At 43.8% G+C, this 18,059-nt stretch overlaps 1 protein-coding gene across 1 annotated transcript; it reads right to left on the reverse strand.

The window, feature by feature from the left end:
* Positions 1–1,276: 1,276 nt before the first annotated feature.
* Positions 1,277–17,929, reverse strand: SENP2 (SUMO specific peptidase 2). Its single transcript, XM_030494435.1, has 17 exons — positions 17,768–17,929; positions 15,509–15,564; positions 14,811–14,944; positions 13,892–13,964; positions 12,771–12,849; positions 12,115–12,259; positions 11,113–11,216; positions 10,243–10,340; positions 8,992–9,049; positions 8,447–8,510; positions 7,453–7,599; positions 6,479–6,610; positions 5,866–6,069; positions 5,678–5,757; positions 4,127–4,211; positions 3,348–3,443; positions 1,277–2,774 (listed from the first exon to the last, which is right to left on the reverse strand). Exons 1-17 carry the CDS (start codon positions 17,872–17,874, stop codon positions 2,712–2,714), a joined length of 1,725 nt encoding a protein of 574 aa, XP_030350295.1. The 5' UTR covers positions 17,875–17,929; the 3' UTR covers positions 1,277–2,711.
* Between the last annotated feature and the right edge of the window lie 130 nt (positions 17,930–18,059).

Below are 18,059 nucleotides of genomic sequence, written 5' to 3' on the forward strand. Positions count from 1 at the left end.
TTGCCATCATGAACCCATCTCTCCCCACACTAAACCAAGGGCCATGTATCTCTCTGTGGTTAGTTAGCAAAACCAAAACACTGCAACACCCAGTGGGGGAAGGACCAAAGTGGTGCTTGGTTGTCCTGTGCAGGAAATGGTGGCAGGGGGAAGGTCTGCATCTGGGCATCACACGGGGTGGTGATGGATGTCAGAATGAGGGTACATCCCACAGCCCCCATGGCTGTGCTTCTCTGCTTCCACCAATCAGGCACTGTGGAGGGCAGAGTGTAACATCTCAAAGCGTCAAACCACATCACATGTCACGCCCGTGTTTTGGAAAGGTACAGGGAGCAAACCCAAAAGTCCCTTCCCCACCTGCAACACAAAGCAATCTCAAAGAAGAGCATTAGTTCTCTTGCTTGCTGCCACCCCTCACCCCCAGCCAGCAATGAATGATTCTGCAGGACCAGCAGAGTCTGCTGGTGCAGCCCTGAGACCAACATTCACCATTCCTGTAAGGCTCAGCCTGACCTAATCTCGGTGTCTGAGCCTCACCATGTCCTTCCTGTGAGCAAGGAGCACGTCATAGGGCAGATAGCATCAGAAATGCGTAAAGCTGGATGACGAGCACCCCTGCACCCAGGGCAACGACTGAGGGATGCAGCATTACTCACTCTGTACACGTACTTTTCCATCAGCATGGGAAGGCACAAGCTCATCACCTCCATAAAGTCATTTACTATGAGAAGCAAGGCCCAGATGCTGCACACAACTGTTCATCCGAAGCACAGAAGCCAATAGACTATTTCCTTCCACAGGGTGTCTCGGAACATAGTGTAGGGGCATAAGGAACCAAAGCACAGCTGAAGGGCCAGAGCCCACGAGATGACCTTGTAGACAGAAGGGAGAGTGGCTGGTACATGTACAATTTTCCCAGCATCTCTTACAGAGAGACTTTCAGGATAGTCCTAGCATTAACAGTGTTAAAATCTTCCTGAGTCCTCAGGGATCCAGGGAAGACTAAACACCTCGTGTAAGGACAAAACATGAGAGACGGCCTTTGTAACAGTTCTCTCTTTGGAGAATCTCCTCTGAAGCTAATCCGTTTGAAAGCAAAGGCTGGTGCAGCTGCTGACCTGCGACACGGATAAACCACCTTATCAGCTTTCCCAGGAGAGCAGATCTTCAAGCAAGGAGCAGCACCCTGAAGGCTGATCACACCCACAGTGACAGAGGGGATGCCCCCAAAATCACCCTCTTTCTCCTCACTGCTGAGGACAGGAGATACCTCGTCACCAATCAGGAATCACATTACATTATTGTAACTATGCCATTACAAAAACAACCTGACACAGTTATTTATACAATCATTCCAACATGTGATTTCCAAGCCAGCGATGGGGCAATCTTTCCTCTGTGATGGTAAATGAAAGACCCGAAATCCTACTCCAGTTCTGAAGTATAATCTAAAGAGAAACCCTCATGTTTAAACACACCTAGCTTGGTCTGACTGTAACAGAGTTCAAACAAGCTCTTCTTTTGGCAGACACATGCAGGCAGTACTTGTGGCAGAGGGGCAATAAAGCAGTAACCTGTTCCAGCAACACCACTGAGCCAAGGAGAACACATGTCCATAGCCCAGCACATCAGTGCTGGCACATTTTATTCCACTTCCACAGCAGTACGCTTCAATACTGCATGGAGACACCCCTGTACTAGCCTTAAACACATTCCAGCACTGGACAGCCCATGTTCACCAAGCTGTGCACATGGCTTTGGTAGTCCTACTGAGAAGACTCATGAATTACCACAAAGAGGTATCTCCTACTTTGGTATCACCAGGATTGTGCTTGCTCATCTTGCTGCTGAACGACATCCTGATTGTCCCTTCAGGACTTTGTGACAATCACTTAGAGGCTTTGTGCTGCAATACTCAACCTTGCTAGAGTCTTCTTCCTCACAGATTGTACATGACCTAAAACCCACATCGATACATCAAAATCTTCTTCAATTTAAAAAAAAAATAATAAAAATCACTCTATTTCATTGCCAGGTAGAGTTTCATTCCAATAAATATGTAACTTATACAAGAGCCTTATTTTAATAAAAAGAAATAAATACTTTTCACATTAGATAACTCCCTGGAGACAGGAAAAAAACCCCAAAGCACAAAAACAAACAAAAACCCTCCCAAAACAAAATAACCCCAACTATAGGGGCTTCACTATGGATTTGTTACAAATCAAAACATGGTAAATTCTTTCTATGGTCATCACAAATCCAGTTTTAGGAATCAAGTAGATCATAGATATTCCAGAAACAGAAGAAAACTCTCTTTGAAGAAACAGTAGCCGAGCACATTGTCCTTGGGAAGATAAAGTTCAGCTAACACAACTGTTACCACCACCACAGAGAGAGTCTCATTTGTCCGTAACGTGGCCACGTGTGCTCTGAGGTACGAGCATCCGTCTCCATGACAGAGGTTCACAGCATTTGTTCTCAACCGTTCCCTTGGCAAGGTCACAGCAATCTTTCTGGCTTGCACTTCCAAAGAGAGTTACTGTCTCCAAAATCGGGTGTGTGTGGGGGGTGGGTTTAACCGCTACTTCATAGCCTAAAGAGGAAAAATCGTGTGCCTGCTGTCTTATCAAATAAGAATTTAATAAAGTAACTAAAATGAGAGCTAGTCACCCCAAGGTGATCACAGTGTTATTCTAATAGTGCATGTCTCACAGCAGCTGCTGATGGATTATTTCCCACACCATCTTCCTGCGGAAGTAAGGCATGTGATTCTGGAAGGACAAAAAAAAAAGCAAAATCCATTAAATATGAAGTCACAGTAGAAAGAGGCAGAAAATATGCATAAACACCCAGTTAAGTCTTTAATGGGAAGTTCCTTTTAAGAATTGTCAACATTTGCCATTTGGGTACAATATGGGTTTCACCCACACAGTTCCCAAGACGGTGACGTGACAACACAATAAAACCAGATCTACTTGACCATACAACAGCTTATAAGCACTTTAATAAAAGACCTCCACGTTGGAAAATAAGCAGTGTCTTAACTGGTCAAAGGGTGAAGCCCATTTCTCCAAAAGATACAAAGGCCAGATAGCACAAACCCCCTGACTATGGTAACTTGCACGAGAGGAATCTCACTGATCTAACTAGGAAGCAGATACCAGACATTAAGGATGGAGAATACAGCTCTGCCCTCCTGAGGCCACTTTGAAGTTCCAACCCCAGCAACTACACACCAAAACCAGAGGAAGGTACAAAGCCTCAGCCCCCGTCCCAGACACAGTTAAGAGCTGCTGTGTAACTTCCCTGACCCTTGTATCTGTGTGAAAAAGTCTGGAGCTCACCTGGGTAAAGGTGATGGGTTTGTCTCTGGAGATGTAATCTGCGTATTTGCACACAAAAACTCCACAGTCACTTCCATTCAGTTGCTGAGGGATTTCCTAAATGAATGCAAAGAAGATGGAGAATCTTTCTCTATCTTAAAAGAAAAGCAATTTGGAAGTAGCACGCATTATTCGTACCAACAATACACTAACCAGAACCTACTTGCATAATCCATTTACTACTCCTGAACACAAGGAATACACTCAATTAACTGCACATCATCCCTCCTCTCTGCTTCCTTTACTTGGACGTTAACAATCCAAATTCTTGCCAGGCTAATATGGGATAGCAGCCTTCCTCTCTGCAAGGCTTCTTGAGGTTTGCATAGCGTCGTGTTTCTTAAATCAAGTCTTTAGATTCTGCTTTTTGGAGAGGGGCTTTTACAGGGGCATGTAGTGACAGGACAAGGGGGAATGGCTTCAAGCTCAAAGAGGGGAGATTTAGGTTAGACATCAGGAAGAAGTTTTTCACTGTGAGGTTGCTGAGGCGCTGGCACAGGGTGCCCAGAGAAGCTGTGGCTGCCCCATCCCTGGCAGTGCTCAAAGGCCAGGTTGGACACAGGGGCTTGGAGCAACCTGGCATTGCTTAAAGATTTCATCCCAGCATGGTTTTCTGGTCCACTAACAGCCTGATGTGGTACCATAAGAACATGAGATGCTTGTGGCCATTCTCTAAATGCCGAGACCTTAGCGACAAGGAGTTACAGTTCACATTTCAAATCCAACTAGTGCTCACATACATGTGACTCCATGCTGTGAAGTGTCCACTCTGAGAAAGTCAGCTCCAGATTTCTTTTTTCCTGGCTCTCTTCTTGCAGGTATTGGCTGTTTGAAACAAAATAAAATCACTCTTCACATCTGTAATTTAGGCCAACAAAAGGAGAGCTGCTGAAGGATCACAGGAAGATGAATAGCAGCACAGTAAAATATCAGTGGATCCTCACAGCAGCTGATTTAAGGCATTTGGAGGAAAAATCCAAGTCTTAAATTTACACACACAGTGAAAGGCTGCAAACTAATGATCAGGACTTAGACCAACTGGTCAGGAACAAAGCCACAGAGACTTCCACAAAAGTGTCAGCTCACTGCTTAGATTTGGGGTCAGAAGACCCCAAATCACATGTTATCAGAGGAGGAGGAGAATCAAACAAGGAAGCATAATGCCATAATTCCACTGCGTACCTTAATCCCACGCACCGGGTGCACCTCTGGAAGAACAAATACAAAAGCTTTTGGGCTAATACCTCTGGCTGAGGAATTTCCCAGGCCACCAGTTGCTGGAAGAATACTCTCACGGAAGAAATTATTCTATGCAGATCTGTTCTTACACCCTTCCCCAGGCATCTGCCGTTAACTGTTCAAGAGAGCACTGGACTAACACAACACTTGGCTTGTCTCTGTGGAGTTGCTCTCCTGCTCTTGCTCTACAAAGTTGTTGGATTAAGGGTTTTTTACTACTTCTGCATCAGTGGCAAAAACATCTAAGGATGCACAGCATGAAAAACTGTACCCATTAGATTTGAGCTCTTTGCCATGCCACCTGATACATCTGGGAAAGCTTGCTACAAGACATCTGTCTTGAATGAGAATGTCAGAAATATGACTAACACACTGTAAGGACACAAGGGTAGCCTGCTCATGTAAGGTGGAGGGAAATATGGTGGCTTTGTTTAGAACACTGAACAGAATAGAAAAGGTATAGACAAATTGAGGAGAAGCATGTTGCACAGCTCGCTAGGGTATAATGGGTAAACATTACAAGTGGGATATAAAAAAAGGCTTCAATATAAAAAAAGAATAAAAGAGTTAAGCAATAAAAAGTATTTGTAGCTGATGACAAATAGGAATGTATGTACTTTAGGACACCAACATTACTGAGCCCCAATATGGAAGTTCTTAAAGAAGGGGGAGTTAAAAAGCCCTTGGAAGAGTGTAATCCTTTGACAGTCAGTTTGATATTTCACTCAAAACTCTCACCTGAAATTCTTCCCTCTTATCAATAGCCCAGATTTACCGATTAATAACAAAGTCAGTGCATGTGTGCCATGGGGTTATCACTTATTTGACAGTGACGCTCTGTCTGTGCACGTGGTGGGAAAGTGGCATAATCCAGGCATCCAAGACCCTGTGTGGACAATGTGAGACTAGCTAAATAGCCAGTGTCACACAACTTGCAGGAAGTGAATCCAAGCTTTTTGTTTCATGTTTCCGAGAAATGTGAAAACTTGGACAAAATTCAAACACCTTCTCATAATTCATAACATAAAAACATTGACCAAGCAGTTACTTACAACAAAGTTTCACAAATCTTGTCCCCTCTTTGTGCCATTGAATCAAAGTATTTGATGGTCTTCTTTCTGACGTCTATGACCTGTTATTAAGAGGTGACTGTTAGACAAAGCACACACACCAAAACCTAAATGACTTTTCTTGCTATTTTTTAATCCCCAACTCTAAATAAAAAGCTAGTTTGACTCACTGCTAGTGCCCAGTGCACCTTCAAGTGAATGGGCACTAAGATGAGGTCTTGTTTGAAGAGATCCACACCTCTGGTCCATCTTCTTACCGCTCTGTAGCCCCCAGAAATTAGTTTGGGATAAAAGAAAGTGCTAAAAGCATGGACTGCTGGATATCCTTCCTTCTTGTTTCTTTCCACAAGAAGAGTCATGTAGAAATTAATGACCTGTACCACAAAGATGAGATGCAAAATAAGACACCAGCTTACCAAACAGAAAATATAGCAACATGTCTTTGCTGGCCACTCTAAAGTATGCAGATGGGGGAGAACTCCAGCCTGAGCTGGAGTCAGCTTTTGTTCTGAGATGTTTGCACTTGGTTATTTCTGCAGTTTCATAAAAACACCACTCCAATAACCTAGACTAACTCCTGGAAGCTGCATAATACAACAAGTAAAGGAACTTCCAGAAACACTAGATCCTTAAGGACCTAAAATAAGAACTGACAGATATTTATAGGCTCTGCAGTGGGGGGGTCATCAAGGAACTCTTGATGACTTCTATACACAATGAAGTCATCATTGATTTTTAAATCAATTCTGAATTACAGTATCACTGTGCTGCAGCTAGTTTTACCTCATCATTAAGCCACTGAAGGTTCCTTAGCGTGTGAATGTCCTCACGGGTTACCCTTAGTTTGAAGGCACTGCTCATGATCTCATCTGGTTCCCCTTTGCCAAATGCTGCAACGACCTCTCTCTCCATAGCCTGAAATGAACAATTAAATGAGGAAGAACTTGTAAGTCAGAGTACTGAGCATGCCGACCTGTGGGCAGCTTTCAACTGAAACTAAGCTCAGGTGACAGACAACTGCCTTTGCCAGTTTTTTTGCTAAGTTAGCAACAGGACTTTTTTGTTTGTTTGTTTGTTTCAGCATCCTAACTTTGAACTTTAGAACCCAAGTTTGCTTCAATTTGTTTTCACAGAGTAAGCTGATATAAACACGTAGACAAGCAAAGACACTAAAGCAGCTGAAGAATGAACCTGTGCTCTAGGTCAGCATGACTGCAACCCCAAAGAATAAAAGCAGTCAAAATTTATACAAGTAGGGGAAACTGAACTCCCACTCCCTGATAAATAGTGTAACTAACTCCTGTGACCACTGTTACATGCAGTGCAACAATGCCCAGCATGCAAACATGACTCTGCAAGGCCCTGAGGGTGTACACAAGATGCTCGGGTCCCCCACAAGCAATGCAACACCGTGGGTCAGCAAAAGCTTATTTTTCAGGTTTTATCACCATGGTAGAACAGGTTAAGGGGCAGAGGCAATATAACTGTATAAATCAGGTTAGCACTGCTCTGTTGTTAAACTGGTAGCAGAAGCCCCACAAACCCATAAGTTAGCACAGCTGAAGTGTGCGGAGCATAGGAAATCCTTAAAACCAGCTTTATGGCTGACCCTTGCACTGTGAAGCTACAGACACTCAGTAGCAGGTTAAATGCAAGTTCTTAGGACTTCAAGAAGCCTTAAAAACTACCTACAATAAATGGAGTTCCTTGCTGCTGTTTCACAGCTGTTTTATCTAACACACTGTCAGCCACAGTACCTCTGTGAGTGGAGAAAAGCGTTCTGTTTTTTCTGAGCTTGGGAGTTTCTCCTCTTCCACATGAAGGGCAGATGACTTTCTGGGCAGAACGGGTGCCAGATGTAATTGGAGTAACACCTCTTCTGAGATTTCAGCTTCATACCATCTCTGTTAGACAAAAGGACAATAGGGTAGCAAGCAAGCACAGATTTGTTTGCTATGGACAGCACAGAAACTCTTGCTCATACACAAAGCTGGAATGGTTTTTGTACACACATGCAACCAGCCAACTTCAAAGTCACTTTTTATTGATGACTGCATTCCAACTGTGCACCCATGTAGTGTTGCATTCAAAACATAAATGAAGGCAAGAGAGGCAGAAAGGTGGTTTGGTTTGAACTAGCACTAAGAACCCCAGCAAAGCCTTCACACATGGGTATCAATTTGAGCTTGAGATTGATATTTCTGATTCCTAAGATTAAAATTTTATTTTTGAACTCTATCCTGATCAGAGATGAAAGTCAAAGGGATGTACTTCCTGTCTCACAAAACAAGACATGACCAAGGCCAGGCTGGATGGGGCTTGGAGCAACCTGCTCTAGTGGAAGGTGTCCCTGCCTATTGCAGGGGGTTGGAGCTGGATGAGCTTTAAGGTCCCTTCCAACTCAAACCATTCTGTGGTTCTGTAATTCTAAGACTAAAGACACCACAGTCCAACTTTGCAGGTCAACTAAGTCTATGCACTAAAAATTTTGAAGGGAAAGATTAAAGGGGAAGAATAAAAACAGTACAGTGTAGTATGCTCATAATAATCCAGAAACAAAATTAATGGCAGCAGGAAACCCTTTGTGATAGCACTGCTCATCAAGTAATGCTCCCGCTTTCCCTGGGAAAAACAACTGGGACAAATACACAACTTACTCAACAAGATATGGAAATGAAGAGTGAAAACATTTCTCACCACAAATAGCTATATTTTCCTAATGAAAAGAAATAACTAATAACACAAGCTTACCCTTCCAATGGTTTTTTTCACTGGTCTTCCCTGTTCACGAGAGTTTTCTGCTGGTGTGTAGTACCTGTAAGCACAGGGAGAAAGAGAGAGAAATGAGCTGTATGTCCGTACTGTCCCATATAATTCTCAAGAATTCACCTTCTGGACCAGAAATGCTTTTTCAAGCCTGATTATGACTAGAGCCCCAGTGGCACACATGAACATGTGACAGTGTCTCAGCTTCCAGAACCATTCCTTTGTAGCAGTAAGACTGGGATAGCATGAAGAACTGTTAACTTTGTAAACTTTCTTCCACCTACATGTGCAAGATCCTTTTGTGTCTCTCTATCATCTTCACTATTTGGAAAACTAAGGGAAGCAACCAGCACTTCCTCTACTAAGTGCTTCGTGATCTACCAGTGATAAATACTGCTTACTAGTTGTTATTCTGCCACTACACTTGCATCCAAACATAGCAATAAATATGGTCTGTCATCTTCTGGAGGCTGAAAGAGACATGCACAAAAGCCAAAAGAAACAAAAGCCATGATTAAAAAAGACTCTACCTGATCATATCATTTCTCTGGGACCACTGTGAGTTGCGAACATCTGCGCATTTGATACCTGCAGAGAGAAGTAGCAATATGAAAACAAGAAGTCAACTTTCTATTACCAACAGATGTACATAGCTCTTGGTTTCTGGGGGATAATACAAAAAACCCCAAAATCTTTTAATGATGGCTAGGAAGTTCAAACTCCGGCAAACAGTTTGAACTTTGAATATCATGTGCAAGTGTATGGCAGCTAAAGCAGGGCAGGTTTAAATCCCAGACTGCACACTTGACTGAACAAGTGATTTTTTGCAAACCCAGATGCTTCTCCTGGCTCAGAAGAACAACTTGTCACTCTCCACAACAAAACAAGCTTTCCCCAAATTTTAGCACCTGTTTAGAAGTAATTTCAAGACCCACATGACTGCATAATAAAGTCACAGATATGTAAAAAGAAGTATTGATGAAAATTATTGAAGTAATGAATGACTGGGGCAATAGTAAATGTATAGACATGAACACATGTTATTGTAACACCTTTCTGGTATGAAAGAAACTAGCTTGTCAGCAAACCAGTTTAACTAGCCCACTCTGCAGAAGACAACCAAAGTCACCTTTAGTAGTTATGTATCTTCAACTCACTAAGGATGATCTACAAAAGAAGATAACTTGATACGAACAGTGGTACTGTGCAGTTAGCTTACATGGTTTCAAAGCTCAGCCAGCACAGAAATAGTCGTGTATAAGCATTAAAAAGGAATTAAAGAGTAACACATAACTGCAACTCTAAGTTAAGTAGAAGTAATGTAAGGGTACACAGTAACATATCACCCTCCCCTAGTACAAACAGCCAGGTACTATGATCTCTGCACAGTGCAATTATGTCAGCAGCTACGAGCATCACTTGGTACAGTAACGTCTCTCAAATACAATTTTAAACAAACTTTTTCACTTCAACAAAAATTTACAAATCCATTTGAGCCAATAACTAGCTCTGGTTTGGGAGGGATGTTCCTCTCCTCTTTTCCCCCCACCTTTCTTCTTTGAGACAGCTCATTTCATTCTAAGAGCTGACTTAAGCTATACTATGCTAAACACGCTGGCTGATTTAGATTTCCTTTTAAATAGGCACAGATTAATGACACACAAATCTTTCCAACAAAACCTATACTTTTGAGACTCAAGGAAGTGCCCTATTTTGATTTGAAGTCTACCTACAAAGTCTAATAGACATGAAACTGTTACTGAAACAATGGGGATACTCACTGGTCGTTAGTGTCATACATGGATAGCCATCTCCTCCGTATTTCTGTCCTTCCGGGCGACTCTCAGTCATCACTGGTTCCTTGGAGTAGGCTTGAACACTTTGGTGGAGCAAAGAAACACCAGAGGAGAGTCACAACTTTTATACAGATGGTGTTTGTTACCAGTGCATACCAATTCACTAGAAAGGACCCATTTTATTTGTACACAACTGTCTACATTAGAGTTGGAAGCCACAGTTAAAGCAATAGAAATATGTAAAGTAAAATTGGGGTGTTTAATCCCTTAATATGAATATCTCGTCTCCTGCACTGGTTTCACGACAAAATGCACAGGGCATTTCCATGAGGAGGCAGTTTACATTCAGAAGTTTAATGTACTGCAAAGAGAAAACTTAGGATAATTTGTGTGAGAAGGGCTGGGGGAGGTGGAAAGGAACAGAGAGAATTCTGGCATGCCCTGTGTTTACCTTAACTTTCACATTTTCAGATAAAACAGGATTCCTGACCAAGGAAAAAAACTCATCTATCACAAACAAAAGGAAGATACAGAACAACCAGTGCTGTGGAATTTTATACTAGAAGTTACACTGCCATCACTAGAACTAGAGAGTACCTATCTGAACACAGAGAGAAGACACACATTCATATGAACACGTGAATCTTCACCTTTAGAATATACACTCAGAGAATATTCATGCTTCACTGCAGGGAGCTGAAGCAGGGGGGACTGGCCTTCTAAAAATTAGTTTGCTCCAACACCTGCCCTAGGACACTGTCCAGAGCCCTGAGATAGAATAATTCCCCTCCGCTTTCATGTACAACAGGTACAAAGTTACCACCAACACCTTAATAGTTATTTTCTGATAATTACTTGCGGAAGTTCGTCGCCTGTGGATCAGAGCAGCTTCCAGGATATTTTTCCTTAACCAGTTCCAAGAGCTGTTTGTATTTCTCCTTTTCTCCTCGCTGAACATCCTAGCAGAATGGAGTGGAAAAACAAGCAGATTAGAACCCCTGCATATGAAGCACATGTTTGTAATCGGGAGATAGTGCAGACTGCACAAGCTGTTCCCAAAATACTGGTATATTATTCAAGTTTACTTTATAAGGAATTTCCACATCTTCGCTTTGTGTTAGCCCTGATCTAGGAACTTGTGTCCCACTATAAACCTCAAAATGCCTTCTGCAACTGTTTCCTCAAATGGGAGCCTCTTCACCTCTTGCATAATAATTCAGGCTAATATGCATTCCTGTCAATATACATAATGATTGGGTGCTATGAGTCCCCAGAGTATCTTAACCATACTCCACAGCTTGCTATGGCCCGATTCTCCAGTACTCCAGTGTAAAATCTCCATGTAAGCCAGGTTTATCAGGAATTTTTAATAGTTGCTTCAGATACTGGAAGGAAATGGCAGGGAAAGACCTCTCAGATAATATAAATAATCCTCCCTTTCAGCACCTGCGTGGGGTTCTGCCTACATTATCCTTTTAAAGTTGCTATGTAAAAGTCACAATGGAGCTACATCAAGGACAAAATAGTGACACAACTTTGCAACACACATACACTTAGTGACAAGGCAGTACAGCTCCACTTACAAGTGAAACTGGCTGGAGGGCCCCCCCATACACTTTTTCCATGAAAATGGTTTAAAAAACTCAATCTTTTGGCAACAAAGAACTCCTCTGTTCCAAGACTTGACGCATGCGAAGGCAAATAAAACACTATATGCTGCTTTTCCAGAAGCAGACTTTTAGCTTCATTACCTACCCCCACCACGCTGTTACAAAGTACCACTCCACAGCTTACAGACAGTTCTGCAGAACTGCTAGGTTGTTTCATTTCAAGAGGCACCTTCCTCACCCCACACACCTCTTCAGCAGTACAGAGCACTCTCCCCATTTTGCTGACTTCTGAAGCTGTGGATTCTGGCGCAGTGCACTCCTTAATGGGTGGCCTCAGTGTTAAGATGCCGCCTGGAGCAGGTTTGATGTGACGTTTGCCGTTCCTGCTTGTGCTAAAAGCATCAGTGGGAAAAGAAACAGTGTCAATTGAATATCCAAATCTGTTGATATATATGAATACCTCCTGATTCAAGCTCCACCACCAACTATTTTGTAAAGCATGTATGCTGATGATGATTGAGACAGACACGAGATGTTTATAGCTTTCAGATGAAGACCTGCTGTCCTCAACTGGCTAATGGGAAAGTACACAGAAAACTGAAAATCAGAACAACTGCCTTCAGTATACATGTTGTTTGATCTACACGTCACAACTGCACTCAGAGGCACATGTTATGTCCACAGCAGTCCAAGCCATGAGTCAATACAGAAGACTGAAGAACCATGCAGGCATGTTATTCATACCATCCAACCCTCAGCTCTTCTAAAAGCTACTGCACTGGCACCAAAGTGTAGCTTTGTGGACACAAATACAAATGCTAGGCAACAGAGAGGAAGTTCAATGAAAGTGAGAGAGGGCAAACTGTTCAGAGAAGCAGTCAAAGAAAGTGGAAGGATTTATACCTGAGACGTGGAACTGTCTTGTAAGAAAGGGATAGTGTTTTCTTATTCAAGCAAGTATTGGTTTCACAAGGCATTTTATCTACGAGAGAAGAGCATAAGCCACCAGTAACTATAAAAGGAAACTGAAGCATTTTATGAGTTTAAAGAGCTTTACCAAAGATAAATTATTTTCATTTTCTCCCTTACATCATAATATTATTTGTGTTATGTTACTGTTGTAGTTTAAGCCCAGCAGGTAACTCAGAACCACACAGCCATTTGCTCACTCCCTGCTTCTTCCCCCCCTGCTCCTGGTGGGGTGGGGAGGAGAATGTACTGAACCCACAGGTTGAGATAAGAACAGTCCAATAACCAAAGTATAATACAAAACTACTACTACTAATAAGGGAAATAACAAGGGGAGAGAATACAATTGCTCACCATCCGCTGACTGATACCCAGCCTGACCCGAGCAGCGATCTGGGCCTTCTGGGTAACTCCCCCCACTTTACATACAGGGCATGACGTGCTGTGGTATGGAATACCCCTTTGGCTAGCTTGGGTCAGGTGTCCTGTCCCTGCTTCCTCTCTGCTTCTTCTGCCCCTCCTCACTAGCAGAGGATGAGAGACTGAAAAGTCCTTGATCGGGGTAAGCATTACTTAGCCACAACAAAAACACCAGCATGTTATCAGTGTTGTTCTCAGACTAAAGCTGAAAACACGGCACAGCACCAGCTACTAAGGAGAAAAATAACTGTTGCAACTGAACCCAGGACAGTTACTTTAGTATATTTTCAGATTTCCATATTGGCAACTACAGGAAGTTTTAGCCTAACCCTGAAATAAAAAAGGGTTATCAGGATCTACTACTTAAAATAAGCATTTAAAACTATTTACTTCTGGCGAGCTAACCGTGGACATATCAGAACTGAAGGACTGCATCCAGGGCAGCTCTTGTACTGAGATAACAAGACAAACACCTGACCCCAATCCAGAAGCAATGTCAGGATGCAGAGAAGAAACAGAGTTCACACTCCGGTATTCTTAGATGTTACCTAGATATTGCACCTTCAGTAATCTATACCTGAGCCTAAGGGGTAGTGCAAAAAAGAAACAAGTTAATAACTTGAGGTCAGCCTTACCAATCTGTAGCATTTCTATTTCTGGTGCAGAACCTGTTTGTCCTTCAGGTGGAGTGTCAGAAGCGGACCAAGTCTTAAATAAAACCAAAAAATACCAACGTGAATATAACCTGAATGCGAATCCAAGCAAATATAAACTTCCTGAAATTTAGTCAGCTCTATTATGACTTGTGGACCATGACTTGCTGGTTCAAACTGCAGCAGAATGCAAATCTTTGCAGAATCTCTGAGAAGCACACTTCAATTTCTAATACAGGCTCTCATACGTGCAAGTGATTCAGACAATATGAGCTTGTCACTCGCTGAGTTTTCCTCAGTCAGCTCCTAAACTTCCAAAAGTGTGATAGCTTAACCCTTGAAAAATATATTTTCTACAAATAGCCGTTAATGACTGTCTCAGGAACAAATAGAGCATGACAGTTTCTTATTCCTCTTACCTATAGGGCAGTAAGAAAAACAACACTGTACCTCTGAATCAAAACTAGGGAGTCAAGCAGTTCATGACTCAATTTTTACAGAATCCTACAGGAATCCTCTCCTGAACTGGTGGATAGCAGGAAAAGGTTTATCCAGAAGCATGCAGTTTTTCTTGTACCATAATGTATTTTGACTCCTTAACTACAAGGTTGAGAAAGAGACTAACAGTTTACAAACACACTAAACCAATAAACTTGAACAGTTGTAAAGAAACTGGAAGACAACAAACATCTAACTCCTTCCTCAGTTACTAGTGCTAGAGCAGAGTAAGCCAACTTGAATAAGGCAAACCCAGCACACAAGAGCTGCCTGCTCTAAATGGAAAAGAACCACCTACTGCGGTACAGGCTCAGAGCAGGCTCCAATTCAAGATGCATTAGGGAGAGCCGCTTCCTCTTTCATCCTGAACAGATTCTACCTACTTTCCAAACTCCTTGCTAACCTCTTCTGCAGACTTTTTAATTGGAGCAGCATTGCTGACTGAAGCCTTCTGGCATTCACTTGTTTCCTTGGCTGGTGATTTCACCTCAGCAGAAACTTCCTCAACCTTCTCTGTACGCTCAGAGATGGCATAATCTGAAAAACAAAGACAGGCAACATAAGAACATGATTTAGAAGGTAATTAGGATTTCTATTTGCATTCAAGCCCACTTCCTTAATTGCACCGAAAGCAGTACAACTCATTTGAAGTTACGGACCCTTCAGCCAGCAGCAGTTGGTGATGATTTTTGTCTTAGCTGGCTCACTGAGGTGTCCTTCAGAGCCAAAGCTCAAAAACTAACCCATGAGTCTGCTAGCTGGAACTGCAAAAACACCCTGCTTTTGGGGACATTCCCTGTTTCTGGAGAAGCAGCACAGGGTGCGATTTATCCTCCTCATCCCCTCCACACGTGCATGTACTTCTGCAGTTTATTACCTGTCACTCTTGCCTAGTTGAGAGAAGTTAGCCACTGAGGTCTCGAAACCTAGGCCCTGTGATACACCCTCAAGCCACTGGCTACACAGATGGCCCCAAGGAATGAATGGCTTGAAAAGCCACAGTTTCAGTAACAATGCAGAAGTACAAAAGCCAGAGTTTCCTAAGGTGCATGAAACTTATGAAAAATTAGGCATACTAAATACTTCTGTAATGTGCAATACCTGATTTTGGCTTTTTTTCTGGAACCTTGTCAGGATTTTCCACCGATGGCCAAATGCTGAGGAAACACATAGAACAAGTGTTTTGCAATCATGGCTTCTAATGGGCTGACTCCCCTTCACAGGGTCCAGACTTCCAACATTAGGTTTCATATCCTGAAGGTTTCCCCCTCCAAATACCCCAGGATCATCTCGGACACGCATACCCAACTATCACTGCTGAGCAGTCTCATCAATACCCCTCCACCTCTCCCAGTCAATGCACCACTCAAATAAAGCTAATTATCCCACTAAAGCATATCAGGCCTCTTTTTCTCCTTATGTTAATGCTTCCTAATGTTTTACATCTGTTCCTATCACCAAAAAGTTGCTTAATATGTAAAGTTTTACTCTTTCCTCAAGGAAAGAAGCCTACTAGAGATTACTAAGGCATCTGAGTTTGTAAGTCACTGCACTGAGTTGCAAAGATGTGTCTGAGCAGGACAGAAATAAAAGGTGGGAAAGTAACTCATGCATACACCCACTTAAATAACTTACTGTTAACTCAGTGCTTGTGAATTAGCTCTTGGAATAACTCTTAGCTGCACCCTTTCTTATGAAGTGTAAGACCAAGTATTGGATCAGATGATACAAAGAGAAAGTATTTTCACTTTGGGAACAGAACACGAAGGTTATTCCCTTTTTATTAAATACCATCAGAGAGAGACGGCAAAGATTCTTTGAAGAATTCTTTGGTCTTTCTTACAGAAAATAATTTCTTTTAAACTGTTCTGCCCCCAAATCCTGCTGGTATCATGGCTGCTGGACTATTTTCCATCTGTATCAGGAGCACAAAGCAGCCAATATCCTTAACTGCACCTTTTATACAATACAAAGAATATTTGCTATTACTATGCTATTAAAGGCAGGCAGAAGATGATGTGAGGTAGCTGTTAAATGCAAATTTATTCTATAAAAATGCATTCTTACTCAGCATATTGGATATTTCTAACATGGTAATATACATATATATTTATTTCCAATAAGGTAAAACTGAAGAAGGCGAAGTGCTTGTATCGTCCTGCTCAATTTCTAGCAAGAACTAAAAGGGAAAACCTCAAGTGGGCAGAAATTACCACCCTGTGGTTTAGATTTCCTTGAAGAGACTCACAACAGGGGACTTGGGAACATCTTTGCCATTTCGCGGCACATCTCATTGAGCACAGTTTGAAGACTTATTTTCAGCAGGACCGTTTCTGAAGCAAACTAATACAGGTTCACTTAAATTTCGTCCTGATTGCTTTGCTCATCATTTCCAGTGATCTCTTAGCAAAACTGGGTCTCCTACTCAGACCATGACACGACAGCCTGCAGTGCCTACAAAGGCACATTCTTCAGCTTAGGATTATGTTCTGCACAGCAGCTGCGAACAAACTACTTGTGCAACAAGTGGTTCTTTCCAGAAGACATTCACTGTTGCCATTCACTCTTGACTGTGACGCTAAGCAGAGCCTCCTTGAGCGAGTTTCTCCCAGAGGGAGCAACCATACTCCCCAAAACATGGCATGTAAACCATACATTCCCTCTGCTCAGAGACAGGAGTGAAAGGCATGGAGACATCCATCGCTGGGAGCTCTGGAGCACCAGCAATGAGTAACGCCTGGGAAGACATCCCCCTTTCTCCCCACTGCACATACATACCACATCCCCATGCCACGACTTTCTTCCATCCAGCATGCCCCTATATGTACATGTACCGTTCTCTGCTCCTCCAACACACCTCCAAACCTCCCCCCCTTTCCTTCTCTACAAGCCCCCACGGCGCAAATGGAAAGCAAATGGGGTGGGGGGCACGGAGGGGCGTTGCCAAGGGGCTTATTGGGAACATCTGAACCATCTCAGCATCCAACAGAAGCGTTACAGCCCAAAGCCAGCCTCAGCCACTCCGCTTCACCCGCTCCCATGCCACAAAGGGCGCTGGAAGGCGCGGACCTCACGGGGAGCCCATCCCCAGCCCCACCGCCCAGGCAGGGGGGCTCTGGGCGGGCAGAGGGGCCTAGCCCAGCCCAGGGGCGGGCAGCCGCGGAGAGGGAGCCCCTTCTCAGAGGGTGAGGCTCCGCTCTGCACCGAGATGGAACAGAGCGGCCGGCGCCGCTCCCGGCCCCCGGCTCCAGCCCGGAGGCAGGCGGCTGGGGCGGGGGGGGGGTGTCGCGCAGGCCGCACCCGGGAGGCAGGGAGGGGGAAGCTGTGTGACGGGGCGAGGCCCTGGGGCGGCTCGCTGACCTGGGGGGCGGCCTCTTGCGCGGCGGCGGCGGGGCGGGGGACGGCGCGGGGCGGCGGGCGGCGGCGGCGAAGAGGGTGCCGAGGACCCCCAGCAGCCATTGGTACATAGGCCCCGGCCAGCCCGCCCGCGGCGGAAGTGCGCCGGGCGCCGCGACGCCCGGCTCGGCCGGCCCCCCCCGCGCCCGCGGCGAGAAGACTCGTCCTTTCATTGGCTCAATCAAGGGACCGCCCATCGCACCCTGAAAGATGGGGGGAAGGGGGGGGGGGGAGGAATAGTACGGTCGCGCATGCG

This window comes from Strigops habroptila, chromosome 8 (genome assembly GCF_004027225.2).
Source record: "Strigops habroptila isolate Jane chromosome 8, bStrHab1.2.pri, whole genome shotgun sequence".
NCBI lineage: Eukaryota > Metazoa > Chordata > Aves > Psittaciformes > Psittacidae > Strigops > Strigops habroptila.

Coding starts and splice junctions, on each gene's coding strand:
- SENP2 (XM_030494435.1), bottom strand. CDS start 17,874: ATGTACCAATGGCTGCTGGGGGTCCTCGGCACCCTCTTCGCCGCCGCC. Junction 15,565..17,767: donor CGCAAGAGGCCGCCCCCCAG/GTCAGCGAGCCG, acceptor GTGTTTCCTCAG/CATTTGGCCATCGGTGGAAA. Junction 6,070..6,478: donor TTCAGTGGCTTAATGATGAG/GTAAAACTAGCT, acceptor TTTGTGGTACAG/GTCATTAATTTCTACATGAC.